The following is a 26,300-nucleotide window of genomic DNA, read 5'->3' as shown; positions in this document are numbered from 1 at the left end:
TTAAAACTTCATATCTCCATGATAAATGCAAAATCGAACTACTCTGTACTGTGATATGAATTGCGAATCATGATGGAAACACAACAAAAAGGAAAAGAGGTCATTCATCTTTCAATGCAACCATGAATAAGGGTAACAATGATAAACGAAATTTCATGCCAAAGATTTTACACAGCCAATGTTAGTAAGCTAAATAAAAAAGGTGAAATGCACTGGCGCGTTACTTTTGTTTGTGCATGTAACAATTTCTTTAGCACATCCTGATCATCCATTTGGCCACTACAAAGAATGAGTGTCTGTAAGCATGAGTGTTACCAAATCTACAACTCCTCAACATGTGGCTAAACGTCCCAAGCTGTGTTTCTGAGAGAAAAAAATATAAATGAGTTCCTCCCTCGTCACTTTTCTTTTCCATAAATTTTTTTTGAAAAAGGTCCTACCGCCCTTGAGACTTAAGAAAAAAATGTACCGAAGAAACGTTTATTTGTTTATTATGCAGCCTAATGGATCTGTCCATCTTTCCCATCTAGCACTGTTACACATCTCATAAGAAATGCAAAGTGAGTTTGCAAATCATCGATGCTATTTAGTTGTTCCCAAGTGGTAAGTCTTCTCTCCATCTCCCCTCGCATTCTGCTAATGCATTGATGGCAATGGCAGAAGAATGGTGTTTGTTGAAGAATGGTTCAGGTTGTATCTAGAAGCAGTGGGTTATCCAAATGCTGAATGAAGACATTGATCTGATGCCACATGGGGAACAAATATTATTTTCAGTACCTCCAATATGTATTTTCAGCTGCAACTCAACGGCACTGATGCAGAGACGTGTGTCATGGATATTAATCCCTCCCCAAACCATAATGCTTCCACCACCCCGTAGGTTCACGAGCTGAATGCAACAATCAGCATAAGGTTCTCCATGTTGATACTGTACTATCATGAATCCACCTGAATGACTGACATGACTTGCCAGTAAAGAGAACAACTTCCCACAATCTGATCCAATGCTGATATGGACTGAACCACAGTATGTTGCCGGTATCATGAGTCAGTATCTGACCAATATATGGTCTATATGCATGCAGTAATTGCTGAAGCTACAAACTCTGTACCGTCTCGGGGTGATTCTCCTTGTCCACTGGTAGTGGAGTCTGTTCTGGAATCTGGCTTGAACCTTTTCCTTAAGTGAGTGAGGGGGATTTGGTGATCTCAAATTAAGGTTGCAACACATGGTAGTACTTGACATGGTCGAACACTGGACCAGTGGTTGTGCCAGTTTGTCATAGGCGTAGTGATAACCTGATGTTACACTGACAGATAAACCTGTAGACAAAACACCCTCAAGGAACAATCATCTCAGCGGATGATAAACGTGACATAATGTAAAGTCAAGAATGTAATACCATTCAAATCTAAATTTAGCATATAGTTTCATAACATGCCAATGGGAAGTGGTTACAGCCACATTTTTGTCATTTTCACACAATCTGCACAAAAAACATAAATGCTGGGGCACTAGATCGCACTGGGATGTATCCAGTTTTCCAGACGACTCCAAGCACAATTTAGGTTCATAATTCGTTCAGTGTATTGCATAATCAATAAGGTGATAATAAGGTAATGCGTTTCTAATAGATTTTCAGCATACATAATTTGCTTACTGCGTTTGGTGTTCTTATGTGACAACTTATAAAACGAAGTGTAGTGGTACTGGTAGTTGCAATCTTGTGATGACAATCGCAATATCATATTTACAGAACTACGGATACATAGTATGACACGTATGTTAAATAAAGAACTATCCTCGTTCAAAAATAAAAAATTTCTGATAAAAATTTATTGACAATCATGCTAACCCTTTCTTTCATCCTCCATGTTTCTGTTACTGGACGAGAACCTTCAATCTTTTCCGTGTGTCTATTTTCGTTGAACGCAACTGGTAACTGCCAGTCCACCAACTCCCCCTCCCCTTCTTCATACACGTCAACCTCATTTTCACCTGCCATGTTAATTTTCTAGATGTGAAACTTTCGAAAGCTCGACAGAAATAGTGTGAGAAGGTGTAATCAAGGAATTATTTCCATGCGTAAATTTCTCACGGACGGCATGGGCATCCGCCATTTTGTCTGTTATTGGAAGAGAATAACCTTTAAATTGAACGTTTTCCAATTCGTATTCTATTTTATAGCAAACAAAATATTGCGTAATCTAATCAAGTCACAAATACTCCAATGCCATTAGTCATTTAGAAATCCAAGCGTAATAAATTGTTATTTTCCTCTACAACGATATGCTTAAAGAGTATGCAATAAGGGGAGATAACCATATTTCAACTATGGAAGCAGAAAGTTTTGGAGAGCTTGGCGCGTCGGGTCTCATGGGTGATAGTTCTGACGAGTCTGACGATCTGGATGAATGTGACAGTTATGGTTATGAAGCTATTGACAGATCTTGCAAAATTATTTATGCAGATCAACCCAATCCTCTACAGTCGACACCAAGAGTGCAAGTATGGTAGGTTGACGACTAAGCTCGTCTAACTGGTTAACCTAGTAACTGGTTTATCGCATTTTTATTGCGACTTGGTATTTGGCACAGTAATGAATGGCAATAAGCTTCAACAGGCACAACTCAAATAAGAATCTTGTTAGCGAAGAAAATCTCATTTCCAGTCAAATCCAGATTGCCCATTCTCAATGTAACACTATTTTGGGAACCTCTGTACACTTAAGTTCATCAACGTTTTCGTGAGTGGGATGGGCAAACTTGTTTGATCCCTTAATAGTTAACGCCAAGGATCGGGGAGGTATTAGTGTAGCAATATTATAGAATTGTCATGATATCATATCCATTTATTATTATGGTTCTCGATGAGTGGTAAACAGATTCCATAATTATTTTTTTACATTTGTCATGATTTTGCAGTTTTGGGGCCGCACATTTTAAAATACTAAATTCATTCTGGTGTTAGCCTCAGTAGGGATTGATTTATGGAACTTGGTATTCTTAAATTTATGAAGGTAAGGACTTTTTGTTTGCAGATGTGAAAAAGATCTGTCTGTACTTGCTTATAATTCTGCCTTAATATAGAAGATATATATACAGATGTCACTGGAGATTGGGGGGAGGAGGGGTGTTGTAGTACCATGTGTGCAAGATTTGTTATGAGTTTAATAGTTATGGAATACACAGTTTATTACCTTTTCAGGTTAGGTGGACCTGACCCTCTTGACTTTATCCGCATTTATTCCAATGAAGGAGATTTGTCCAAGAACATTCCACCCCACTGGCACTTCATCACTTTCGGCTTCAGTGATTTGTATGGGGATGGAAGAGTTCACAGGTAGCATGAAACACCATGTCCTAGTCCTAGTCAAAATGGCCACAAATCTTCCAAGTCAAAATGGCCACAAAAAAGTCAAAATGGCCACAAACCCCTAGTCAAACAAATATATATATGTATGTTTTTAAAGTACAAACACCTTTTTACTGTCTATTTTTACATGTCATTTGTGAGACCATTTTAATTCCAGTGTATTAACAAATATATATGTACATGTTCTATATTCATGTACAGCATTTATGTATTATTTATTTATACTTACCTTCCACATGATTGTATAGAACAATTACAATTAACACAGCAATGAACAATGAATCAGTCAATTAAGGCTTAATTAGTTAATGAGGCATCTCAATTATGGATGTAATCACATGCTAAACAGTAATTAACAAACCGCCTTAGTCATGAATTACAGTTGCAAGGCACTTCATCACAGGCAAATGCATTTGCATGCTGGTTTTTCCTGACGATCTTGGTACACTTAACACACTTTACAGCCATGATAGAGGTAAGTGGTATCATGTTCATATCTGTACAGCGTTATATAGTAATGTATCATGACACTGAGTTGAGCCAACTGAGTCAAGTAAGTAAGTTGCTTACTTATTGTATTGTCATCATAACACTACCAAATGATTAATGGGTTTTGAATTAACACCTATAAGTATCAAGGAGGAAAACACTGAGAGATTAATTAAACATCTCAAGTCTCAAAGTATCAATTAGGAAAGTACCTCAGTAATAAACACTGTTTTGTTGTGTGATATAGCTTCTTTTGTCATTTTCACACTTTGATATCAAATAATACAAATGTCATGAGCATTAAAAACTAATAAAACAATCTATGGCCATTTTGACTAGGGGTTGTGGCCATTTTGACCTTTTTGTGTGGCCATTTTGACTAGGTCAGTGTGGCCATTTTGTCATGTGGCCATTTTGACCTGTTCCTGTTACAAATCGTATCAATCGCTTGTAACAACCTGATGAAGCATATTACTTGTCTAGGTTTGTTAGCACATACTCAGCATATGAAGTAAGGCCTGCCCAACATCTGGAGATGAGCAAGGTTTGTGAGGGATGGTAAATGTACAGCTAGCTAACCTGTTGGTCTAGTAAACTTTCTATATGTACAATACATTTAAGTAAATTCCAGGCCCCCCTAAGTAATTGAAGGAATTACAGCAAATTTGAAGGAATTGCATCTCAAATGTAAACAAACGCAGCCCACTCGCGAAACAATTGCAGCGATATCGGTAATTTAGCGGTAATAACAGAAATACATCGGCCCTATCGGAAGCAATGTCAGTAATACTGGAAACACGATCGGCCATCTTCGGAGATTTTTCGGTCGCGAGCGGAAACTCACACAGCAAAACATGGCGTCGTTGGAAGAAGCGCCCGTCTCGGTGAGATTTGTTTTTAGTTTCTACTATTACATTTTTATACTTATCCATCTTTGACCACCCGTGTTGAATGCGTTTAGGTATGAGGTGTTGTCGGGGCAATAGCTTATGTTTTTAGGAAAAGATAGTCACTCTAGGAGAGTGTCACAAGTCATGCCCCTGTAGTTTGTTTACATCTGAACATCGAAGTCGTGCTGATGATTACGAACGTGCGCCAGATATAACATCATTTTTTTGTAAAATGTGTTTGAATTTGTCAATTGCACTTCGTAGCAAGAAAAATTATGGCTCATAAACTTCTTCATGGCGCACGTTCATGATGTTCGTAATCATCGGCACGACTTCGATGTTCAGCTGTAAACAATCTCCAGGGGCATGACTTGTGACACTCTTCTGCAGTGACAATCTTTTCCTAAAAACATAAGCTATTGCCCCGACAACACCTCATACCTAAACGCATTCAACGCGGGTGGTCAAAGATGGATAAGTATGAAAATGTAATAGTAGGAACTAAAAACAAATCTCACCGAGACGGGTGCTTCTTCCAACGACGCCATGTTTTGCTGCATGAGTTTCCGCTCGCGACCGAAAAATCTCCGAAGATGGCCGATCGTGTTTCCTGTATTACCGACATTGCTTCCGATAGGGCCGATGTGTTTCTGTTATTACCGCTAAACTACCGATATCGCTGCAATTGTTTCGCGAGTGGGCTGCGTTTGTTTACATTTGAGATGCAATTCCTTCAAATTTGCTGTAATTCCTTCAATTACTTAGGGGGGCCTGAATTCACCACATCTTGGTGCCTCGTCTGATTAGATCCTCTTGGGACTGGTAGCAGGGAAGTTACCAGCTGGGATATCTGGCTGGGATATTGGTTTATTTCATACACTGGCAAAGTGGCATACTTGTGCTTTTGTGTTTGACATGAATACCTTAAAGGGGGCTTTTGGGTAAAAGCATTCACTCATCACACCAAATGCCTGGGTTCAATTCCCCACATGGGTGTAATATGTGAAGTCCATTTTTGGTGTCCTCAGTCGTGATGATGCTGGAACATTGCTAATAGTGGAGTGAAACCATACACACTCGCTCATAAATGGTTATGGCCCAGGAAAGCGAAATCTGGATCAAACCTCCTCAGTTAGGTTTCGCTTTCATGGGAATGGTCAAGCTACAGTGAACGCAGAATTTCATGTTTCCAGGACTCTCAATACGCAAGAAAAACAAAGAAACGTGAGTTGTTGTCTGATACCATAGTCATGGTAGAAATGTATTGAATATATAACAGGAAATGACAGAGTAACAGGCTGTTCACCAATAAGTCACATTTACTGAATCCCTGAAGATGGATCATTGAAGATGGATCAGTTCAGTGATGTGATCTGTGTAGTCCATGACATTGATGATGGTGGAATGTCCTTGGATTGGGGGAACAATTCAGGTGATGGGCCATCTGACGCAAGTGTATCTTTATGTATCCTCAGATTTATTTGGCAGAAAACAGTAGACAAATGGGAACATGTGGCCTTGATAGTGATACTCAGTATGCAGTGTGTAGATCTGCTCAAACAGCCGGGGTACTGAGGAGAAGGTGCCACCACCAAACTGTAACTGCTGCAGACACGCTCAATTTCCTTGTCTGTTGTGAAAATGATGATGATGTCGTCGATGCGATGGAGGAAGAGTTCTCCTTCTTCGGGAAAGGTCCACTGTCCTCAAGCTGAATCACAGGTCTGGTGGCAGAGGGTCCAGGAAAGGTCTTTGGCGCCTGTCTGTAGAGAAGTGGTCTTGAGTGATGAAAGGATAGCAGGTCGTCAGGAACAACGTTATGGTGGCTTCCCAGTTGGGATACCTCATCTCCGTAGATGGTTGGAATCGGCGTTGTCTACGTTTTGAACAGTGGATTAGCATGGACTTGAAGGCCTCCACTTCCATCTTGAATTGCACTGGTTGGTGGGTGTGGTGCCAATAATAAACGAAATTAGTTTAATAAAATAGGCAAATAAGTCAAACAACCAATAAATATAAGTTAAACAACTTTTAGTCAAATCAGATGTATATTTCATAAATTTAAAGTCATGATAATATTGCCTGCAAGACCACTTACTGACACATTGCATCCAGCAACTACACAGCTCCAATACTTCTTCTCTCAGATGGTTTTCTTACCCCGAAACTTAAATCTGTCATAGAACAAGTGCTGGCCTTCTCTCTGTCCGTATCCGGCGACAACACAGCTGCAGTACTTTTTCTTTTTGATGGTTTTGTTACTCCAATACTTAAACTTGTCATAGGACAAGTGCTGGCCCCCTCCCAGTCTGTCAGTAAGCGTAACCCTGACCTGTGCATTTGCCGTTTTGATAAAGAAAAATTCAGCTTATTATATAGGGCATTTCAATCTCAGTTATTCTCAATTAAAATGTGTCATTTTTAATTGCCTCGATTAAAAGCCTGATTTATTCATTTACTGTATCTTTATAAGAAACAACTAGCATTCAGTTAGGTCTCCACTCAGCTTACTTAGGAAACAGGAAACGTCACTCAAAACGCTTGTAGTATGGTAGATAATACTAAATGAAGTATGGTAATCCGATGCTTTCATAGCAATTCATTTTCGTGGCACTTCTATCACAACTTTGTTTTTCATTTTGGGAATAAAGATTATTATCCCCCGGCATGTAATGCGGGGGGATATAGTTGACACCTCGTGTGTCCGTCCGTCCGTCCATCCATCTGTAATCATTTTGTTTCCGGAGCATAACTCAGAAACCGTTCAATATTCTTAGACCAAACTTGATAGATATAGTAATCTCAGCCTATGGTTGTGCCTTTTGCTGTTTACAGGTTTTTGGCATTTATTTTTTTTTTTGTTTTTTCATGCAGAACTCAAAAACCGTTCAATATTTTTCTGCAAAACTTAGTAGATATATTAATCAGAACCTAAAGTGGTGCCTTTTGGTATGTACAGGTTTTTGTGATTTATTATTTTCTCCGTTTCCATGGAAACATTTCGGACATAGTCTCAAAAGTGAGAGGTGAGTTTCGTTTCCGGAGCAGAACTCAAAAACCGTTCAATATTTTTTGACAAAACTTGGTAGATATATCAGTCAGAAGCTGAAGTGATGCCTTTTGGTATTTTCAGTTTTTTTTTATTTATCATTTTCTCGGTTTCCATGGAAACATTTCGGACATGGCCTCAAAATGGAGGCATGCGCTTCGTTTCGGGAACAGAACTGAAAAAACATTCAATATTTTTCTGGAAAACTTGGTAGATATATCAATCGGAACCTAAAGTAGTGCCTTTTGCTATTTACAGGTTTTTGTAATTTATTGTTTTCTTGGCTTCCATGGAAACGTTTCAGACTTAGTCTCAAGAGTGAGAAGTGTGTTTCATTTCCGGACCAGAACTCAAAAACTGTTGAATATTTTTTTGCAAAACTTGGTAGATATATCAGTCAGGACCTGCAGTGGTGCCTTTTGCTATGTACAGTATCTTGTGATATATTATTTTCTCGGTTTCCATGGAAACGTTTTGGACCTAGTCTGAAAAGTGAGAGGTGTGTTTCGTTTCCAGAGCAGAACTAAAAAACTTCTTGATATCTGTTAGTAAAACTCTCTAGATATGTGTGGCAGACCCCAAAGTGGTGCCTTTTGGTTTTTAAGGTTTTTGTGATGTATTAATTTCTTGGTTTCCATGGAAACGTTTCAGACTTAGTCTCAAAATGGAGGGATGGGCTTCATTCCTAGAGCACAACTCGAAAACCGTTTCATATCTTTCAACAGATCTTGGGAGATATATGAGACAGATCTTGAAATTGTGACTTTGCTGGTTACAGATATATGGCATTTATGATTTTCATGAATTCCATGGAAACAATTCAAACTTAGTCTAAAAAGACAATACACTTAAATAAATAAATACACTTAGTGCCTTCATTACTGATATTATATATCATGTATCAAATAAACACAGTTCATCATTTACTGATTGACAACATGTAGATGACAGACCAGGCTAGACAACTAGAAAACACTGTGATGTTTTATTCTAGGTTAACTGAATTTAATTAAGACTCTGACTTTTAACATGTCTGACTAGAAGTCTGTAAGATTTCATCTGTCAGTACGTCTTGTTGGATCATGTTGGATGATGTCTTGTCAGCAATACTGATGTAACACATTTCACATTTCATGACTTTCTGAAAGGCGTGGTCATGTTTATTCATGTTTTCCCTTAATTGCTGTACACACCTTGATGTGTTCTTTCACATATGCACTTTTCTTATCATTGTTTTCACAAGTGGCTTCCAATCAATACTATCGTGTATATCCAACTCTTGTTGTTGCATCAACATTCTGTCCATCCATTGCATGAACATACCACTTAATCTCTTTCAACTCTATATATGAAAACACATCACTTAATCCTCTTGATCTCTGTACATCTTACCCTGTAATACTATCTCACTGGCTTCCTGTACATACTACATATTTTGCTCATTATCATATGTCATTCACCTGACATGGAGGCCAGAAGTAGCCCAGAAGCATTGTGTTGTAAATATTAAAGAAGTTGTATGTCTATACTGTTACTCATGTTGTGTTTCAGACGAGAAGAGCGTGGGGAACCCAGTGGCTTTGGGTTTGAGCTGACTCTCCGTGTACAGAGGAAAGTTGAGGATACTGTGCCACCTGACTGGGCTCCTACTCTCATCAACAAACTGGCACGATATGTCTTCCATACAGGTGAGAACACCAAACATGTGGCCGTATTGTTATCGTCATTTTTATCCTCCCGGCATGTAATCATTTTGTTTCCGAAGCATAACCCAGAAACCGTTCAATATTTTTAGACCAAACTTGATAGATATAATGATCTCAACCTATAGTTGTGCCTTTTGCTATTTACAGAGTTTGGGCATTTTTCTATTTTTTTTTTGTTTTTCCATGGAACATTTTGGTGTTAGTCAAATGGTCGGGCAGGAACTAAAAAAGAACAAAAAAACCGGTGAAGAACTAAAAAAACGCTCAATATTTTTCTGCAAAACTTAGTAGATATGTGTGGCAGACCCCAAAGTGTTGCCTTTTGCTATGTACTGGTTTTTGTAATGCATTATTTTCTCAGTTTCCATGCAAATGTTTCGAACTTAGTCTCTGAATGGAGGAATGGACTTTGTTTCCGGAACAGAACTCAAAAACCATTTAATGTTTTTCTGCAAAACTTCGTAGATATCAGTAGCAGGCCCCAAAGTGGTGCGTTTTGGTAGTTAGTTTCTTAGTTTCTTGGTTTCCATGGAAGCGTTTCGTATTTAGTCTCAAAAGTGAGAGGTGTGTTTCGTTTCCAGAGCAGAACTCAAAAACTTCTTAATATCTGTTAGTGTCGCTTGGTAGATATGTGTGGCAGACCCCAAAGTGGTGCCATTTGCTATTTACAGATTTTTATGATGAATTATTTTCTCGGTTCCATGGAAACGTTTCAGACTTAGTCTCAAAATGGAGGGATGGGCTTCATTCCCAGAGCACAACTCGAAAACCGTTTCATATCTTTCAACAGATCTTGGGATATATATGAGACAGATCTTGAAATTGTGACTTTTTCTGATTACAGATATATGGCATTTTATTTTTCATGAATTCCATGGAAACAATTCAGACTTGGTCTAAAAACTCAATAAGTAACTGTGTGATGATTTGTCCTTTCAAATATGTAGGGGCCAGGGAGATGTGTCATCTTCTGATGACTCTTGTTGAAAACTATCTGTCTTCTCTCTGTGGGCTAATCTGTAGAGTATTGTTGTTGGTAATTGCTACAGATCAATCTAGTGGGAATGATATGGGGTATTCTGAAACTGATGGTTGTTTGTTGAAGTTATGTTCTGGAGTAGTTGAATATTTGGTGTGTTGATATTTGCAATACAGATAAGACTACTTGTGGATAGGTTTCTTGTGATGAGTTGACGTATAGATAAATACTGAACATCATTATCCTCTCCTTTACTGAACTAAAGATATCCAAAGACAGTTACCCAAAAGAGGAGTTTAAGTGGCTAAATTGCACAAGACAAGGATGATGTCTCTAGATGAGTTTTGTTGTGCATTGTACTGGAAAGCACAAAAAGGACAATATTCTTGTCACTGTGGCAATTTTCATATAAAGTGTTTTAAAATTGTTGTTTCACAATTTTTACCTTTTTTTTACCGCAAACGAGCAAAGAGTTTGCGCACAGGTCATTCTTCGCAAAGGGTGCTCTAAAAAATACTGATACGAAGCACATGCGAAAAATGTGGTCTCACCTTAGGCAAGTGAGTTCACCCAGCAGAAAATGGGAACCCAGTGACATAAAAATCATGTGACTATAACCTTCTAGCACCTAACAGGCAGCTTGGTTTATCTGGGGTAATAATGATGATCAGTGTGTTAGCGCTTTGAGCATGCTTTTCTGCATAGAGATTAGAAATCACTATTCATGGGTTTGTTTCTCTCAACTGCTCACAGTTTTGCAGTCAAGAGGTGCAGAGATCAATTGGTAACTTTTGTTGGTCCCAATTTTTAAACATATCCTATTTGACGTTATGCATCTCCCTTCGTCACTTCGACCATGTGTCTAAACGTGCTGTCAGCTAAGTTGAATAAAATCTTCTTGGCCTCTGACCACCTGACCTCTGCAGCCGTCTTAGTTGATCACATGATGACTTGTACTTGTCATTCTCTTTCCACAGTGTGGACGCGCGTTGTCTCTGTGAAGATATGAGTTGGAATTGTGAATAAACATGGATGGATCTTAAGAGAAGGTATCTAAGAAGCATAAACGTTGCGGTCAATGTAATAGAAACTTCTCAGTGGGAGACATTCACAACTTATGTGTGGATTGCATAGGCATTATTGATAGGTCTAACAGATGTACGTATTGCGAAGGGTTAGACAACGAGGGGTTTTCTCTGTATCAACTGGTAGCTAATAGACGGTCGTCTGATAGAGATCGTCGGGGAGCAGAAGATGGGCAATCTGCTCCTAAAAAGCCAAGGAAAGAAAGTCACAAATTAGTTGCTAGACAGTCATCTTCGAAATCAGCGGATGAACCTTTTTTGAATGAGGCCTCGGACTCATACCTTAGTGAGAATTTGAGACGATTGTTTTGTCCTAGTAATTTGGAGGACTTGCAAGACGTGAGTGAATCGTTGTCACCACCACATATAGTGGTTTAATCACAACCATAAACTTCATTGCGTCTGGCATCTATTGTGACGATACCGCAGTATTCATCGATTCACCTGACCGATCCATTGACTCACGAACTCTTTAGTGCGATTCAGTCTACCACTCAAGGCCACGATGTGGTTGCAGCTCAGCTGATTGAGTCTGATTCAGCGATTCACTTAAGTGGTAGGGGTGGAATTGATATTGCGTTTTCCCATCCACTTCACACAAACGCTTCGATTCACTCTGAAGTGATGCGCTCTCAACAACAGCTTCATTTGGATGCGGCGCTCACTCAACCACTTATGGTCGATTCGGCGATTCAGTCTAAAGCGGTTAGTAGTGTGCCTCTTGTGTCGATGGCTACTCCACATGTATTGACTGCAGCTGTCAGGGCACCGTTAGTAACTTGCTCTACGGGTTACTCAGGCGTGACTGGTTCGTTACATAGCGCTCCGCAGTTTACATTGACGCCCTTGTCAAGACCTACTTTGCCGATCTCCTGGGCGCCAGTACCGGAGACAGTAACATCGCAACCCATGGATTCTGATGCATTTGTGGTGCTCTTAGCTGCAGCAACAAGGCAGCAAGTGCCTGACAATTCTGTGGCAGTACCCTCTTCTTTACCGATTCACAAGTGGGTAGGTGTTCGTTGGTCTGTCACCCCGTCTCCCTCATCTGGCGGCTCAGCAAGTTCAGATGTCAGCATCAATGCAGTAGACACACCATCTTTACTGGTGTGGATTGCAGACAATTTGCAACTACAGTGAAGCGTTTGAAGATTTTTTGAAGAGATTTTGGTTCTATTACTTTCCCCCCAAGGCTATGTTTTATGCAGTTAGCAGAGTCACTTGACACAGCGTTTGCTAACCTGAGGAAGACAGTTTTAGCACTCCCCAGTTCAGTCTAACATCTATGCATGTGCACAGATTTTCATTTCTGATCGTTTCTCCACCTGTGGATGATGACTTTTTGTTGTTGGGGTCTAAGCTGAGGTCTTGTTCTCCCTTTATGGTTGAGGATCGTGAGTTGGTTCATTTAGACGAGACCATTCATAAGGTCATGGCACCACTCCACGTGGTGCTAACAACGACAGAGGGAGTGGCTATGGCTGTGAGTCATGCGTCGACACATCAGCAGGTGTATATCTGGGCTGCTATGGATTTGGTGCAAGAAAAGTTTAACATCATCCTGGATTTGATTGCACATTTTTTCCTACATCACTGCTATGCATCTGAGGGGACCTCTACAGCTATCTTCCTGGGAGGGTAGGTTCCGAACAGATTTATTTCGCCAACCTTGGGCTGGTAGTTCACTTTTCAGTGGCTGCCGGCCCGTTATGAACCCACCAACCCAGACTTGCGCTCAGGGAATGGATCCTCTTTGTGGGGGAGAGAAAGCAGAGGTCGTGGCAATTGTCAGCGTCTCTCCTCTGGTGCTCTAAGGCCATTAGGCATTTCCGAGCAGTCCTCCAACAGGAAGTCAGATAAGCAGTGACTGCATGACATCACAGCATGACTGGGTACTTCCGCCCCACAGTCGTGCCTATCCAGTCTTCACCAGTAGGCAGAAGACTTGGAATTTATGCACCAAATTGGACCATTCTGGTAGACCCTTATGTGTTACCCACTCTGTCCAAAGGTTTTCAACTCCCGGTAGTGGGGAATCCTCGCTTAACCCGGTTACCAGAACACAGAACATATTCAGTTCAGCAACTGGATGCAAGAGTTGAATGTTTGTGGCAGAGTTTGTTTAGAGCTGTTTGTTCAGTCTCACCACCTGTACGTGGATGCGTCTCTACACGGGTGGGGAGATCACCTTCTCGATCAGCAAGCGGCAGGGAAGTGGTCTCTTGCAGATGTATCACATCAGTGTATTAGAGCGCAGGGCAGTAATCTTGGCCATCAGTCATTCGCAGGAACAACTAGGGGGGCACGTCCCTTATGGTTTGAGCGGACAACAGTGGTCGTGTGGGACATCAGTCGGATGGGATCAACAGGGTCGCCTCAACTTCTACGTTGGATGCAACAATTCTTCGACCTGGTGGACTCTCTCAAAATATCAGTTCAGGCCAATCATATTCCAGGGGTCAAGAATGTCATCACAGACTCTCTGTCATGTCCGAAGTGTCCATTCCCAACAGTGTGGAAGGTGCATCCAGAGGTGTTCAGGACTGTTTGTCTTCCATTGACAAAGCCGACAGTAGACATATTCGCCACTATATTCAACCATCAGCTGCACCTGTTCATGTCTCCGATCCCGGACCTGTTGGCTTGGAAACAACACGCTCTCGCAATTCTGTGGGACAGTCTCAACACATACGCTTTTCCACCAGTGGCCCTTCTTCCCTGTGTGCTTCACAAGCTGTGTACGACTTGGCAGATGATAACGCTTTTGGTCGTTCCCAACAACCCAGTGAGTAGTTGGTTCGTAGATCTTCTAGAGCTAGACGAACCAGATCCACTTCCACTACCCGACCGATTCCACCTACTGGTTCATCCGCACTCCGATCTAATACATTTACATCGGTCATTAACTGCCAAGTGTAATTCTTTGTGTGTTGCGACTGCTATCACAACAGCGCATCATACTTCCAAGAGATCTATCTACGATGACAAGTGGAAGAAATCTGAATAATACTGCAGAATGGAAGGCATAATGTCTCCCACTACGGCATTTCCTAAGGTGGTTGCAGAGTACCTTCAGTACCTTCGATCCTCTAGTAAGCTGAAGGGTTCTACACTGTCTACTTACCTAGCCGCGCTTAACAGTTATTGCGTCGGCGTTGGGTGTGAAGATATCTACTGTCCCTGAGCTGCAGTCTCTCTTGAGGTCGTATAAACTGGCTGACCTGTCACGGAAATTCCGACCTCCGGCTTGGGATCTTTCCGTTTCACATGTTCATCTCACATTGAGTGAGTATGAGCCCCTGAATGAGAAGGATTTTGATGTCATTGATTTCATGTTGAAGACCTTTTTCCTTTTAGCCTTGGCTACAGCTGTGTATATTTCCAAGTTACATGCTCTAGATGTCTCTCGGGTACGCTTTGAGAGGTCTCGACATGCTAGAGTGTTCCTTGGTTTGCGGTGGGACTATCTTGTCAAGAACCAACTGCCAGGACAGCCGGATCGTACCTTCAGTATTCCTCTGCTGTCATCCATATTGGGTCCAGAAGACACTGAAGATCTATCCTTGTGCCCAGTGCAGGCATTGAGGGTCTGTTTAGCTGCTGCTAAGGACCGGTGCAGGCTGCGTAAGAGACTGTTTATTCCACTTTTGATGACTTCCACCTCAGAAGTGACTTGTACAACTCTAGCCTGTTGGTTGAGGTCCATGATTTTACGGGTGTATAGCTTTGCGAATCTTCCACTACCCTCATTGGCAAGGCCTCATGAGACGCGGGCGCTTGCTTCCACCATGACGCTCCACAGGAACCTTCAGGATATATCGGTCACAGATGTGGAGGGTCTCCATCAGTTTGGTCCTTTGGTCTTGGCGCAGCAGGTGTCGTAGACCCGTCTACGCAGATGAAGCAATTCCTCGTGTTCGGTTTTGCAATGTACATAATAAAGATATCGGTGTTATCCATATCTTATGTATTTTTTCATATGGACGAGATCATTCTCACCGAGGGAACTAGGGCCTATTGTCACGCTCATGATTAGATAGACTGAGCGGCCAGCCTTGTGCGCAGGCAGAGGTGATCGACACTGCACTTACTGACCTCTACTTGCTGAGCAATTACGCCAGTGAAGCGTTCAATTTCCGATTACCTAACGGTTTGCGAAGCGTTCCACTCCTAGGTCCTTTCTCACCTTTGGTAAGTTGGGAGATTGGTACTGAACATTAAACTAGTTGAGCAACTGGGCTACTCATTCTTTCACGGCCCTCCGGGCGGGTGTCTGTAGGTGGTAGTACCGAAGCAGGGACATGCCAGATCAGTGGGGTCACCTGATAAATCGTGGGGCAGGAGACCTACTTGCCAGACTGCGTCCTTTTGTTCTAGCAAAGTTTTGCTCTAGCAAAAGTTGCGGCTGAAAACCACATTAATTCGGGAGCGACCACTCCCTAGAGTTTTTGTGACGTGTAAGCCAAGGGGTTTATTGAAGCAACCCATCACAAGTATGGAGTAGCATATCGGGAGTTGGTGCTTCTCCTGGCCTCCCTGTGGAATGCATCCTCGTGTGTGGAGTGTGACAGAGGTTAGTCTGTGGCCCTCCTGCCAACCGTGGGATTATGCATAACGTGAGATAGGATAAGTTTAAAAATGTTAACTATAAATTGTATATTTATATACTTATCCTATCTCACGCGATAGATGCCCACCCAACCTGCCCCACTTCACAGATTATGGGTAGCTTCAAGACGAGAATGACAAGTACAAGTCGTCACGTGATCAGCTGAGATGTCTGCAGGAGCAAGATGATTGACAGGTGTCTATGGTGGGGGCAGAGGTCAAGTGGTCAGAGGCCAAGAAGATTTTATTCAACTTAGCTGACAGCACGTTTCCACACATGGTCAATGTGAGGAAGAGAGATGCTTAACATAAGATAGGATAAGTATATAAATATACAATTTATAGTTAAATTTTCCAATTTTTTTTCAAAAGTCATAACCAAGAACAAATTGGGTTTCCTGTCTGAGCTGATATACTGCAATTCAAATACCACTTTTCATGCTGAAAGTTGTAGATATGTACAGCTGGGTTCAAATCCTAATTTATTAATTTAGTGAGGGCTGTGTGTATGCAGTTAGGAACTGTCTTTGAAAATATTGTCTTTCAACAAGATATGGTTTTGTCCTAACTGGCCCTAATGGCTAGTGCTCCTGGTGCAGTGTGAAATGCAGGATGGCAGATATGATCTATAAAAGCTCTACAAAAGGATTTTCAAGAAATAACATAATCATTTAGAAAAGGTTAGCACAACACAAGAATGTGGGGTTGTCTCAAAACAGAAGGAAGTAATTTGTTATAGAGTATTTAACTTTGAATCTTTGATCTGGTCCCCAGCATGTAACTTTGAACTTTTGCACTGGTCCCCAATTAAGATTCACTGCCACATGCTTGTCACATTTTTCACAGTATTTGTGCATGTTAATGTAACAATTGGCCAAAGTGCACAGAGAATTCTTAGAACTGTGGTTGTGTCTATTTCAGGGAATGTGTTGCATGTTGGGGACCACATCCCATGGCACAAGCCCCTGGATGGAGAAAGCTCATGCAGGATACAGCACATGCTGGTGGCTGAGGACCCTCAGCTGCTCGATCTGGACACACCATATGGCACAGTCGAGTTCAGACAGGTACCTGCACAAACATATCTCATCAACTGCAACTTAGAACTCTCTAAAACTGGGATGAACAGCTCAGCATTCGAGGGTAGATACCCCTGGTCACCGTTCCTACTAATCCACAGCTCACTTCATAGAAAAAAATCACCAATAATGCCATGAATGCTTGTCACAACTTACATGGTAAAAATAACTATTATGGTCAACAAATATGAGTGATTTTACCCATCATGCAGCATCTGAATATGGGCATTATTATCCCGTGACTCATAGCTTTACTAGTTGTAATAGGAGTAGATATCACCAATAGTTTGTACCGATGGATTAGTGAAAAATTAGAACAAACCTTTTGTCTAAAATTGGTTATTTTCATACAAATGACAATGGGACATTTTCAAGAGTCTCTCAGCTTTTGATGCAACCTTCTTCCACATCATAACCAAATTTGAATTGTATTCTTAGGACATTTTGGATGATTATGAGCCAGCATTCTAAATAATGAACTGACTGCGATGTTGCAATTTGGCTTAAAAAAGCTCTGACACATGTAATGTAGTGTGGAGCTATAACTTAGTCCCAAGTGATTTGTGTACTGTCTTCCTGTGTTGCCAGTTGGTTGGTGTCATGGATGAAGAGATCAAGGCAGCACAGAAGTGGAAGGGGGCTGGCATGTTGCAGCTGCTCAAAGACTCACCAGAGTGGGTCTTCTAACCAATTCTTATGTCAATTTGGAAATTACTTGATTTTAATTGGTTATTCTAAGGTTTCAAATCATGCAAACCCCTATGATTTTAACAGCTGATTAATGTTGCTGGGCTGATTTATGCAATGCCCTATTATTTCAATCACTTTGTCATGGTCATGTGACATCATGAACAATACTATAACATCACGCTTCTTCTGCGCCATGGCGCTCTACATGTGGCAATGGCAGATAGCCAGCCTAGGTTTGAATACAGATTTGGATTTGTTTTCCTCAATTTGATGACTTCAGTAATAAAGAGACCATTTCAACACTCATGCCTAAATATCAGTGTATCCCTAGTTCTCACACAGGAAATACATGCACCAACATTTAGGCACTCATGTCATAGTATGAGATGGGCACTCATATAATATTCTCTATGTATATCCATTACATCTCACAATAAACAATTTTCAGTGTCGGCCCATTCTTTGTAACCGATATGGCACGTAAGGAGTCTCTATTTGAGAAGAATCCCAGTTTGCAGGCGATGGTGAAGGATGGGATAGAGAAAGATGGATCTAATATGGGCCATGTCACAGCCGTATTCACATGGAGGCTGTTGTAAGTACAGAGGCACCGGTCCACACATCACAGGTTTCTTTCTGTGACAATAAATACCCATACCCCATTCACTGGCTTTGTTTTGAACCATGTTTGAACAACAGACTTGAAATAGCCATGAACTGAAATCTATGTGTTAGAGAAAATACTTGCAAAGTAAGCTGAAGGATGAAGATTGTTGCATTATTTTCCATATGAAACTGGTGGCCAATTGGAGTGAGTGGGTTTTACACCACTTTTAGCAATATTGAAGCAATATCCTAGTAGGGGACACCAGAAATGAGTGTCACACATTTTACCCACGTCGGGAATCGGACCCGGGTACGATCCGGAATAATTTCAAAATGTCCTGTTTTTCATGTTCTTGTTTTGAGGTACTTTTAAAACTAAGCACATCAGAGCCTGTGCAAAAATTATCATTATTTTTGGCATGAAACATGCAGATTTCTGCATGAATGTGAACACTGCATTTTACACCCATGGTGGGAATGGAACCCAGGCATTCCGTTTCACGACCAAATGCTTTAAATACTAGGCTACCCTACTGCCAACGGGATCAGATACTGGATAACTAATGTTCTGTACACATAGGGTTGCACTGTGAGCTTTTAGGTAAGAAATAAACCATGATCTCTAAAGATCACATTTAGTCCTTAAGAGGGTGGTGTAACTTCAAGGGTCATTTTGTCAGTTTAGTCTTGATTTGACATGAGTTATTTTTCCTGGTCAGAAAAGGAGAGTCAGGTGATGTCACACCTAAGAGGAGCATAAAGATGAAGGAGACAGGAGCCACACCTGCAGATAACAACAATGACAATAAGGAGAACATAGTCAGGGATGAGGACTCGGACCAGGAGGACGACCAGCATGTGGAGCCAGTCCAGGATGTCCAGCTGTGTTTTGATGCAGAGGCTGCTGAGCTTCTCCCTATGGTGGTCAAGTGTGTACCCATCACAGACTGTGTCCCCAAAGATAGTGTCATCACAGATACTGTCTTCTTTTAATTGTTGTCTACCCATCATAGATAGTGTCTTTACAAATAGCATCTTCAACGTTAGTGTCTTCACAGGTAGTGTCTTCATGTAACTGCTGTCTGCACATCACATTGTCATCACAGATATTATCTTCACACATAGTGGCATCACAGATATTGTCTTCTTGTAATTGTTGTCTACCCATCACAGTGTCTTCACAGATGGTGCCTTCAGATATGTTGTCTTCACAGATTGTGTCTTCATGTAACTGTAGTTAATAGTATTGATAGAAACCTAAATATTGATAATATATTGGAATTGATTAATGTTTCTTTCGTTTTAGAGCTAGGTTAAAGAAGGGGAGATTTTTCATCTTCCGCAGTGCAGACAATCATGCGGTCCACCTGGTGCCATCCACACATGAAGAGAGTGTGTTAGTCAGTGATGTTCAGCCCATGAAGGCAGTGGGCTCAGACTTACAGGTGTGAAGCATTAAGCCAACCTCCAGACTCTTGTGAAAACTTAACCTGAACTTGTTAATATTTAAGTTAAATATTTGTCTCTACTAACCTATGGTTAATGTCTCCACAGAACTGAATGGCCATATCACAGATGACACTCATATCATATTTTACCAGAGTCTACACCAGTCTGTATGTAATCTTCATATGCACAATTACTATGACTGAAAATATACAACATAGTCTATGTTCTGTAGAAAACAGTAGCATACTGTGGTAAATATTTGCGTAGCTGTCACTATTTTGTTTCATCTAAGTTTGGCCACTTTATCAAACAAACTTTTCTCAATTCATTTTGGAGTACTTAATACAGCACATAGGTAAAAGTCCACAGTCCAATTTCTTCCCCACTCTTAGGAAAAACCGAAATACTTGCAGTCAAAATGGAAGTCTAATTGAAACTCATTGACACCCTAAGGTTTATATCAAAAGTAATTAAATCATATTTTATGGTACTTGAGGATTTTCATGTAACTTACATCCAGTCAGTTAAAAGAATATGACATTGCATAATGTGAAACAGATTTACAATCAGTGCATATCAAAGGTTTCAAAAACATTTTCTCTTCATTGTCATATGGTTAAATATGATTTGTTTTAGATATTTTGTACCCGAGCCCTTATTGAAGAAATGACAGAAGCTTTGGATGAACTCCAAACTGTGGACGAGGTGAGACTCTGTCCGATATTGTTATGTATGATACTGAAGTGAGTTCAGTCTTTCAGTCTTGTAGACATGTGTAAGGGTGTGTCATTCATACTGGACATGACATAATGGCCACTTACCTTTACATGAAGTTTTAAAAGGGTAGGAGGGGTAGGGATGTGTGGTGTGTGTGGAAGGAGTTCATGTTGATTCCGCACATGACTAAAATATACTGGGATGCTGTCTTGTTCCATCCTGTGTTAACACTGGAAAATTACTTGTCATACCATACTCACTCACACTATGCAGAACTCATTTCAAAGAGGCTGGCTTAACCAAGTTTCACATGTATTGAAACTAATGATAATTTCATGGTTTGTTCCAGGATATATCCAGATATCCAAAGATATTTAAGTTTTCCAGTCCGTCAGTGCAAGTGGCTGTGTACCCAAGAGGTCATCTCTCCATGCCTAGGAAGGACAATCCATCAAAGTAATTCTTGTCAGAACACCCACTCTACGTACAGCAGCTCCTGTTAAATGGCAGCAGAAAGGTTGGAGGCCCAGTAGAGGAGCTGATTGATAATGAAGCAGAGAGTGCAGGTTTGATACTGCACATTGCCACCATTCTCTATGGCCCATTTCCTGACACATCAGCAGTACTGGCATAATACTTTGCTCAGCTGATAGTAGCTTCACCACTGCAGTTGTATTTAAAGACAGCTCACATCAGATGTCTAAATAAGTGTGATATAGTTTTGCATAGGCAGAATGTAGTTGGTGTTGGTTGTAAGGGACTTTGGTGCTCCTGTTTTTAAAGTAAGGAGATAGTACTTCTTCAGTCTGCAGCAGAGGAGTGTGGCTCTGGTTACATCTATATTTTGGCGGTACAAATTTCAGACCGAACTTTCACATTCCAGTTACCCAGCTCTGTCTATTCAGAACGATTTTAGGGTTTCGGTGTAGTGTGCCAAAGTCAATTTCTGCTGATAATTATTTGCCTTTGTCCATTATTTCATTACTGCATACAAGGGAAATCCCTGTTTGTGCCCTGAAAGACTTTGGGAAACATGGTTTTGTACCAGAAAATTCTACAAGAATGGCTTTCAAGGTGCATTTCTTCCATTTTCGAGATGTTCTCACATAATATGTTCATATCTGCTTGTCTTACATACACATGTCAACACAAGAGATACAGCCTATTTCAAGCACTGTTGTATGTGTTGATCTTATGCTTAACAATACAAATACAGCACTCTTACAGAGTGGAGATTTGTAATATACTGAAAAGCAAAAGATATCTCATAAAAGTAAGCATTCATGTTTATGTGTTCTATTTAAAAATTTGACATAAAACCAAAGTTGCATTGCTTTTGCTGTTGTTCAACCTCAAGAAATACTGAGTAGCAAAACTTGTTTATCCAAAATTATGTATTTTATTTTCATGTAGAAAAGAGTATGGAAGTAGCGGTTTGAAAATTCAGTGTAGTGCTGTACCAAGGTTGATGAGAGTGACTGAAGTTTGGACTGTGGACCGCCTCCTGGTGGTTTTGTTCACCTGATGAAGGCCTGATTATCCAACATCCATCTTGTCTCTCCTCCGAAACTTCTGAACCAATGAATTTGAAACATCCCTATTTGCTTCCTACAGTGAAGAATTTGTTCAAGAGGTTTTTAATATGCTCAGCACAACAGACATATTGAATCATCATTTGTAGTCATTACTAGGACATTTTTCAGACAAGTGATTAATGTTTTGTGATGTGAAAGATTACTACCCCTTATTAATGATAATCTGCCAACTGAAACATCTGAAGGTCTTGTGCTGTGAGTCCTGACAACGTGACACATGTAATAATCACAGTATGTACAGAAGAGCACCAAGAATCTGTAGTTCAGGCAGCTTCAACAGTTTTATCATGGAAGATACTTAAACAAGTATGTGTATGCTTCGATTACTTTCGAGATTTTCAGATGTAATCCATCTTGTAATGTGCAATGCTTTATTCATACATTCCGTTTGATGTCTGGCTTGTGTCTTCACACTGGATTGTTTGACTTAGACCAAGGGCCTTGTGACGGATTGTGATGTCTCTTGTGTCCAAATGAGGGTAACTGCATGGGAGATTTTTAACTATGAAAATAGTTGCTGTTGATGATTTGGGTTTGTACACTAAACAGAGAGCAAATATTGTAATTAATTTTGTACAATTTATAAGTGGCTGCTAGTCTGAGAATCTGTCACAAATGTCTTGTCACCGACCTAAGACCACAACATTTATTGTAGAACCATGTTGATCAAGACACAGGCTTTTCAGTGGGCATATCCTTGGTTCAGCCCTGCGCTGTGTTTGTGGACATTCAATACTGTCACTGCTCAGGAAGCGGCACTTCGATCAGAACTTGAATGTATGAAAATATTTTAGTTATAATTGTACATTATTTAAATTGTTATACCTTTGTTTGTTTGATCTCCTCCTTCCACAATATTTTGCTATGGCCATTCCATGCTGCCATTATACATTGACTGCCCTCTGTGTTACACTATGCAATCTGTGCTGTGATATCATCCATTAATAACAGGGTATTTACGCTCTCATTGTGTGTAGATATGTGAATATTTATCTTTGTTTATATTTGCATCTGATCTCATTAGTCTTTTGTCCTAATTGTTCCTTGTTGTATCCTTGTCTTGCTGAGTTGGCATTAAAACACTGCTGAAAGATGAGATATTGTCATCTAGGTGGCATGTGGTCCAGTGTACAGCTTACAGGTCGCAAACTAGGTCAAGTTGTTCACAAAGAGTAGTTTCGAAGCTTGACGTTTGATTTTTCTTAGGCTTCAGTCCGGCTCCACACTGAAGCACAAGTGATATCTCCTTTGGCAAATGACTTCAAATTCAGCTGTTCACCCATCACTGACTGGGTCCCCAGAGATGGTAATGTGACTGTGACTATCACAGGCAGCTTGGTATCTTGGGAGATGCTCTCTGATTGTTGATATTACTACACACAGAGAGACACACATAGACACACAGGCATGCACACACAGGCACAGACAGACAAACACACATACATATACACATACACAAACACGCACACAGATGCACTCTCTCAGAAATATATTACTTGCATACTAGAAACTGATTTCCTTGTTTTCATATCAAACTAGAATTCCTTTACAGGCTCCCTTTCCATTTTATTAATTGGGTGTGGCTGTTTAATTAGAGGTAACAATTAAACGTCTGCAGTTAAGACGACATGCCACCCAAGTGTGTCCATATTTAGTTTTAGACTGCTTTTGACAGATTGTTGGAACGTTTGTAAATTATTGACTTGAAATGCTATAATGCATATAAACTTTGTTGGAACCTTTGTAAACTTAGTGACTGTTAAGGGAATAATGCATGTGGACATGTTCTCATGATCAAAATGTGAGCTATGCACAAATGTACTCCTTGTTTTGAGACTAGAGATCTGACACTATGCTCTCCTTATACATGATACCAGTCAGGTAATATTTTACCAGCCAAAGGTCTTTTGGATGTACACATAATTTTTAAAAGAATGGCACTCTGCCTCCAAAACGGTTGGCTGCTTGCTACATTCGTTATACATAATATGCCTTGAGCCTTACAGGAAGGGGTGGTTGGACCAAATAGAGTAATACCAAATATCTTGTCATAATCATATATCAGCGTATAGAGTCGTGTTGTAATTTTACACCTCATGTCTAACTTCAGTGTATGTGTCTGTTATCTTACACCCACCTCATGCCTAGTTTCTGGGTATATGTTATAATCCGATACCTCATATCTAGCTCTGGGTAAGTGTTGTAATCTTGTACATTATACCTAGTTTCTGTGTGTGTGTCACAAGCTTATGCCTACCTGCTTGGGGGTGTTACAGTCAAATACCTCATACATGGTGTCTGGGTATATGTTATAATGTTATACTTCATACCCACCTTCTGGGTATATGTCACAGTCTTTACATCCTTCCTTGTACCCAGTTTGGGTCCTAATCTTTGACACTACTTTGCTCCAAGTATGACAGCGTGCAGTAATTAGTAACTGATGGCCCATTCTCTTCCCACAGAGGTTTCTTGTCATATCTTCCTATGAACTTCTGTTCTAATACAGCCCTGTCATGGTACAAGTGTTCAGGATTTGTGACAGGTTGCAATCAGATATAATTGTGCAATCAGCGATGTTTCAGAAGTGATAATTTGTAAGGCCTTGGCAATTTCTGCATGCTGGGAAAACTAGAACCTCTTCCCCATTGTGATGTGCCATTGTATCTTCTAGACAAGAGTCCGTCATGTAATGGCGGATCAATGGCGTCTAAGTTGCCCTCGTTGACAGTGGAAAAGCTAGCCATTAAATGTTTTGTGTGCCACATCAGCAGAGGAGAGATATTTCTGGCCCCACATTTGCATCTATTAATTAAGTTGGATCTAAGTTATGTAGCATGTGTTCTGGTTGGAGAAAAAGAAGGCAGATAATTTGTGTAGTGAGTTTTGGCCGCCACGGGATTTTATGAGAACCAGGAAATATGGACGTATTAGAATGGAGGTTCGTGGGAAGATATAACAATTAACCTCAGTGGGGAAAGAATGCTAATGGCCATTCAGGCTTGTAACATAATAATATTGTTTTCTTTTTATTTATTTCCTATCACTGTCTTTCTTGTTAGTTTTGGGTTCAGACATTATATGTGTTTTCTCTTGACTATCACATTTGATGTTCTTGGTTGTTCAGCATGCTGCTGAACCTCTGTGTGAATAAGGGGCTTAGCCTTAAAGATGAAAAAGGTTATCACTATTATGTCCCTTGCTTTTCCAACTGACTGCTGTACAGAGTTGCATCCCTTTCCTATTCCAGAAGCTGATTAACTGATTGGTGACAGTTGGCCAGTACCATATGTATGTTCATGGGTTTCAACAAAGTTGTACACCTCCATGAGTTGTATAACTCTCTACGGCTAACCATTTTAATCATAATGGTGTCTATTTTCATCATAACAGCAGCAGTTACATCGGTACATCACAATATGAATATATACTATTTTTGTATATATTTTGACCTGCATATGGAATCCTAGATATGTCCTTGTACTCATTAAAGTATTTTCTATGATGCAATGTCAGCATGCTTCCATCCATATTATATTTGTTCATGGTTCAGCTGTGATGCACAACCATTGCTTGTTAATGAATTGGCAGCTTGTTACGCTTGTTTTATAACTCGTATGTTGTCATGGTGTTTGAGTTTTTCTCATGTTATTTGGACATAATACATGTTAATTATACAAATGCAAACATAATATATAATCCTATTTTCTAGTTGTATTTTAAGAATTTATATGACATTGAAAGAAATAAACTTATTGTTTGACATTACATATATTTCTTATATGAAAGAACATTGCTTCATGGAGCCTGGTTGCTGCAGTCAGTTTGAGTCCCCTGACCTATGATTCTTAGAGGTAGGATTTAACATCAGCCAGTTTAACCGCCAGTCCAGCCAATGATGTAGCCTGTAGATCAATGAGTCTTGACCAGACAAACTAGTGATTGATATCAGCAGCAATGACCCAAGAGGTTTCCCAGACGT

The 26,300-nt window shown here is 40.3% G+C and overlaps 2 protein-coding genes across 2 annotated transcripts in view; one reads left to right on the top strand and one right to left on the bottom strand.

Moving 5' to 3' along the window:
- Positions 1–2,121, bottom strand: part of LOC137285171 (regulatory-associated protein of mTOR-like) — a 57,152-nt gene extending 55,031 nt beyond the window's left edge. The window contains exon 1 of the mRNA XM_067817410.1: positions 1,857–2,121. Coding sequence (XP_067673511.1) covers positions 1,857–2,006 — 150 coding nt within the window. The 5' untranslated portion in view covers positions 2,007–2,121. The remainder of the gene's footprint in view (positions 1–1,856) is intronic.
- A 195-nt stretch (positions 2,122–2,316) lies between these two features.
- LOC137285169 (suppressor of fused homolog) lies at positions 2,317–26,086 on the top strand. The gene is made up of 10 exons (XM_067817409.1): positions 2,317–2,514; positions 3,209–3,343; positions 9,356–9,492; positions 17,104–17,249; positions 17,850–17,935; positions 18,400–18,546; positions 19,277–19,486; positions 19,864–20,002; positions 20,643–20,711; positions 21,073–26,086. Exons 1-10 carry the CDS (start codon positions 2,336–2,338, stop codon positions 21,181–21,183), a joined length of 1,359 nt encoding a protein of 452 aa, XP_067673510.1. The 5' UTR covers positions 2,317–2,335; the 3' UTR covers positions 21,184–26,086.
- The last annotated feature ends 214 nt before the right edge of the window (positions 26,087–26,300 follow it).

Source organism: Haliotis asinina, chromosome 5, assembly GCF_037392515.1.
Source record: "Haliotis asinina isolate JCU_RB_2024 chromosome 5, JCU_Hal_asi_v2, whole genome shotgun sequence".
In the NCBI taxonomy this organism is placed as follows: Eukaryota; Metazoa; Mollusca; class Gastropoda; order Lepetellida; family Haliotidae; genus Haliotis; species Haliotis asinina.
The sequence above is the reverse complement of the archived record's forward strand: the minus strand, read 5'-3'. Positions and strand labels throughout refer to the sequence as shown.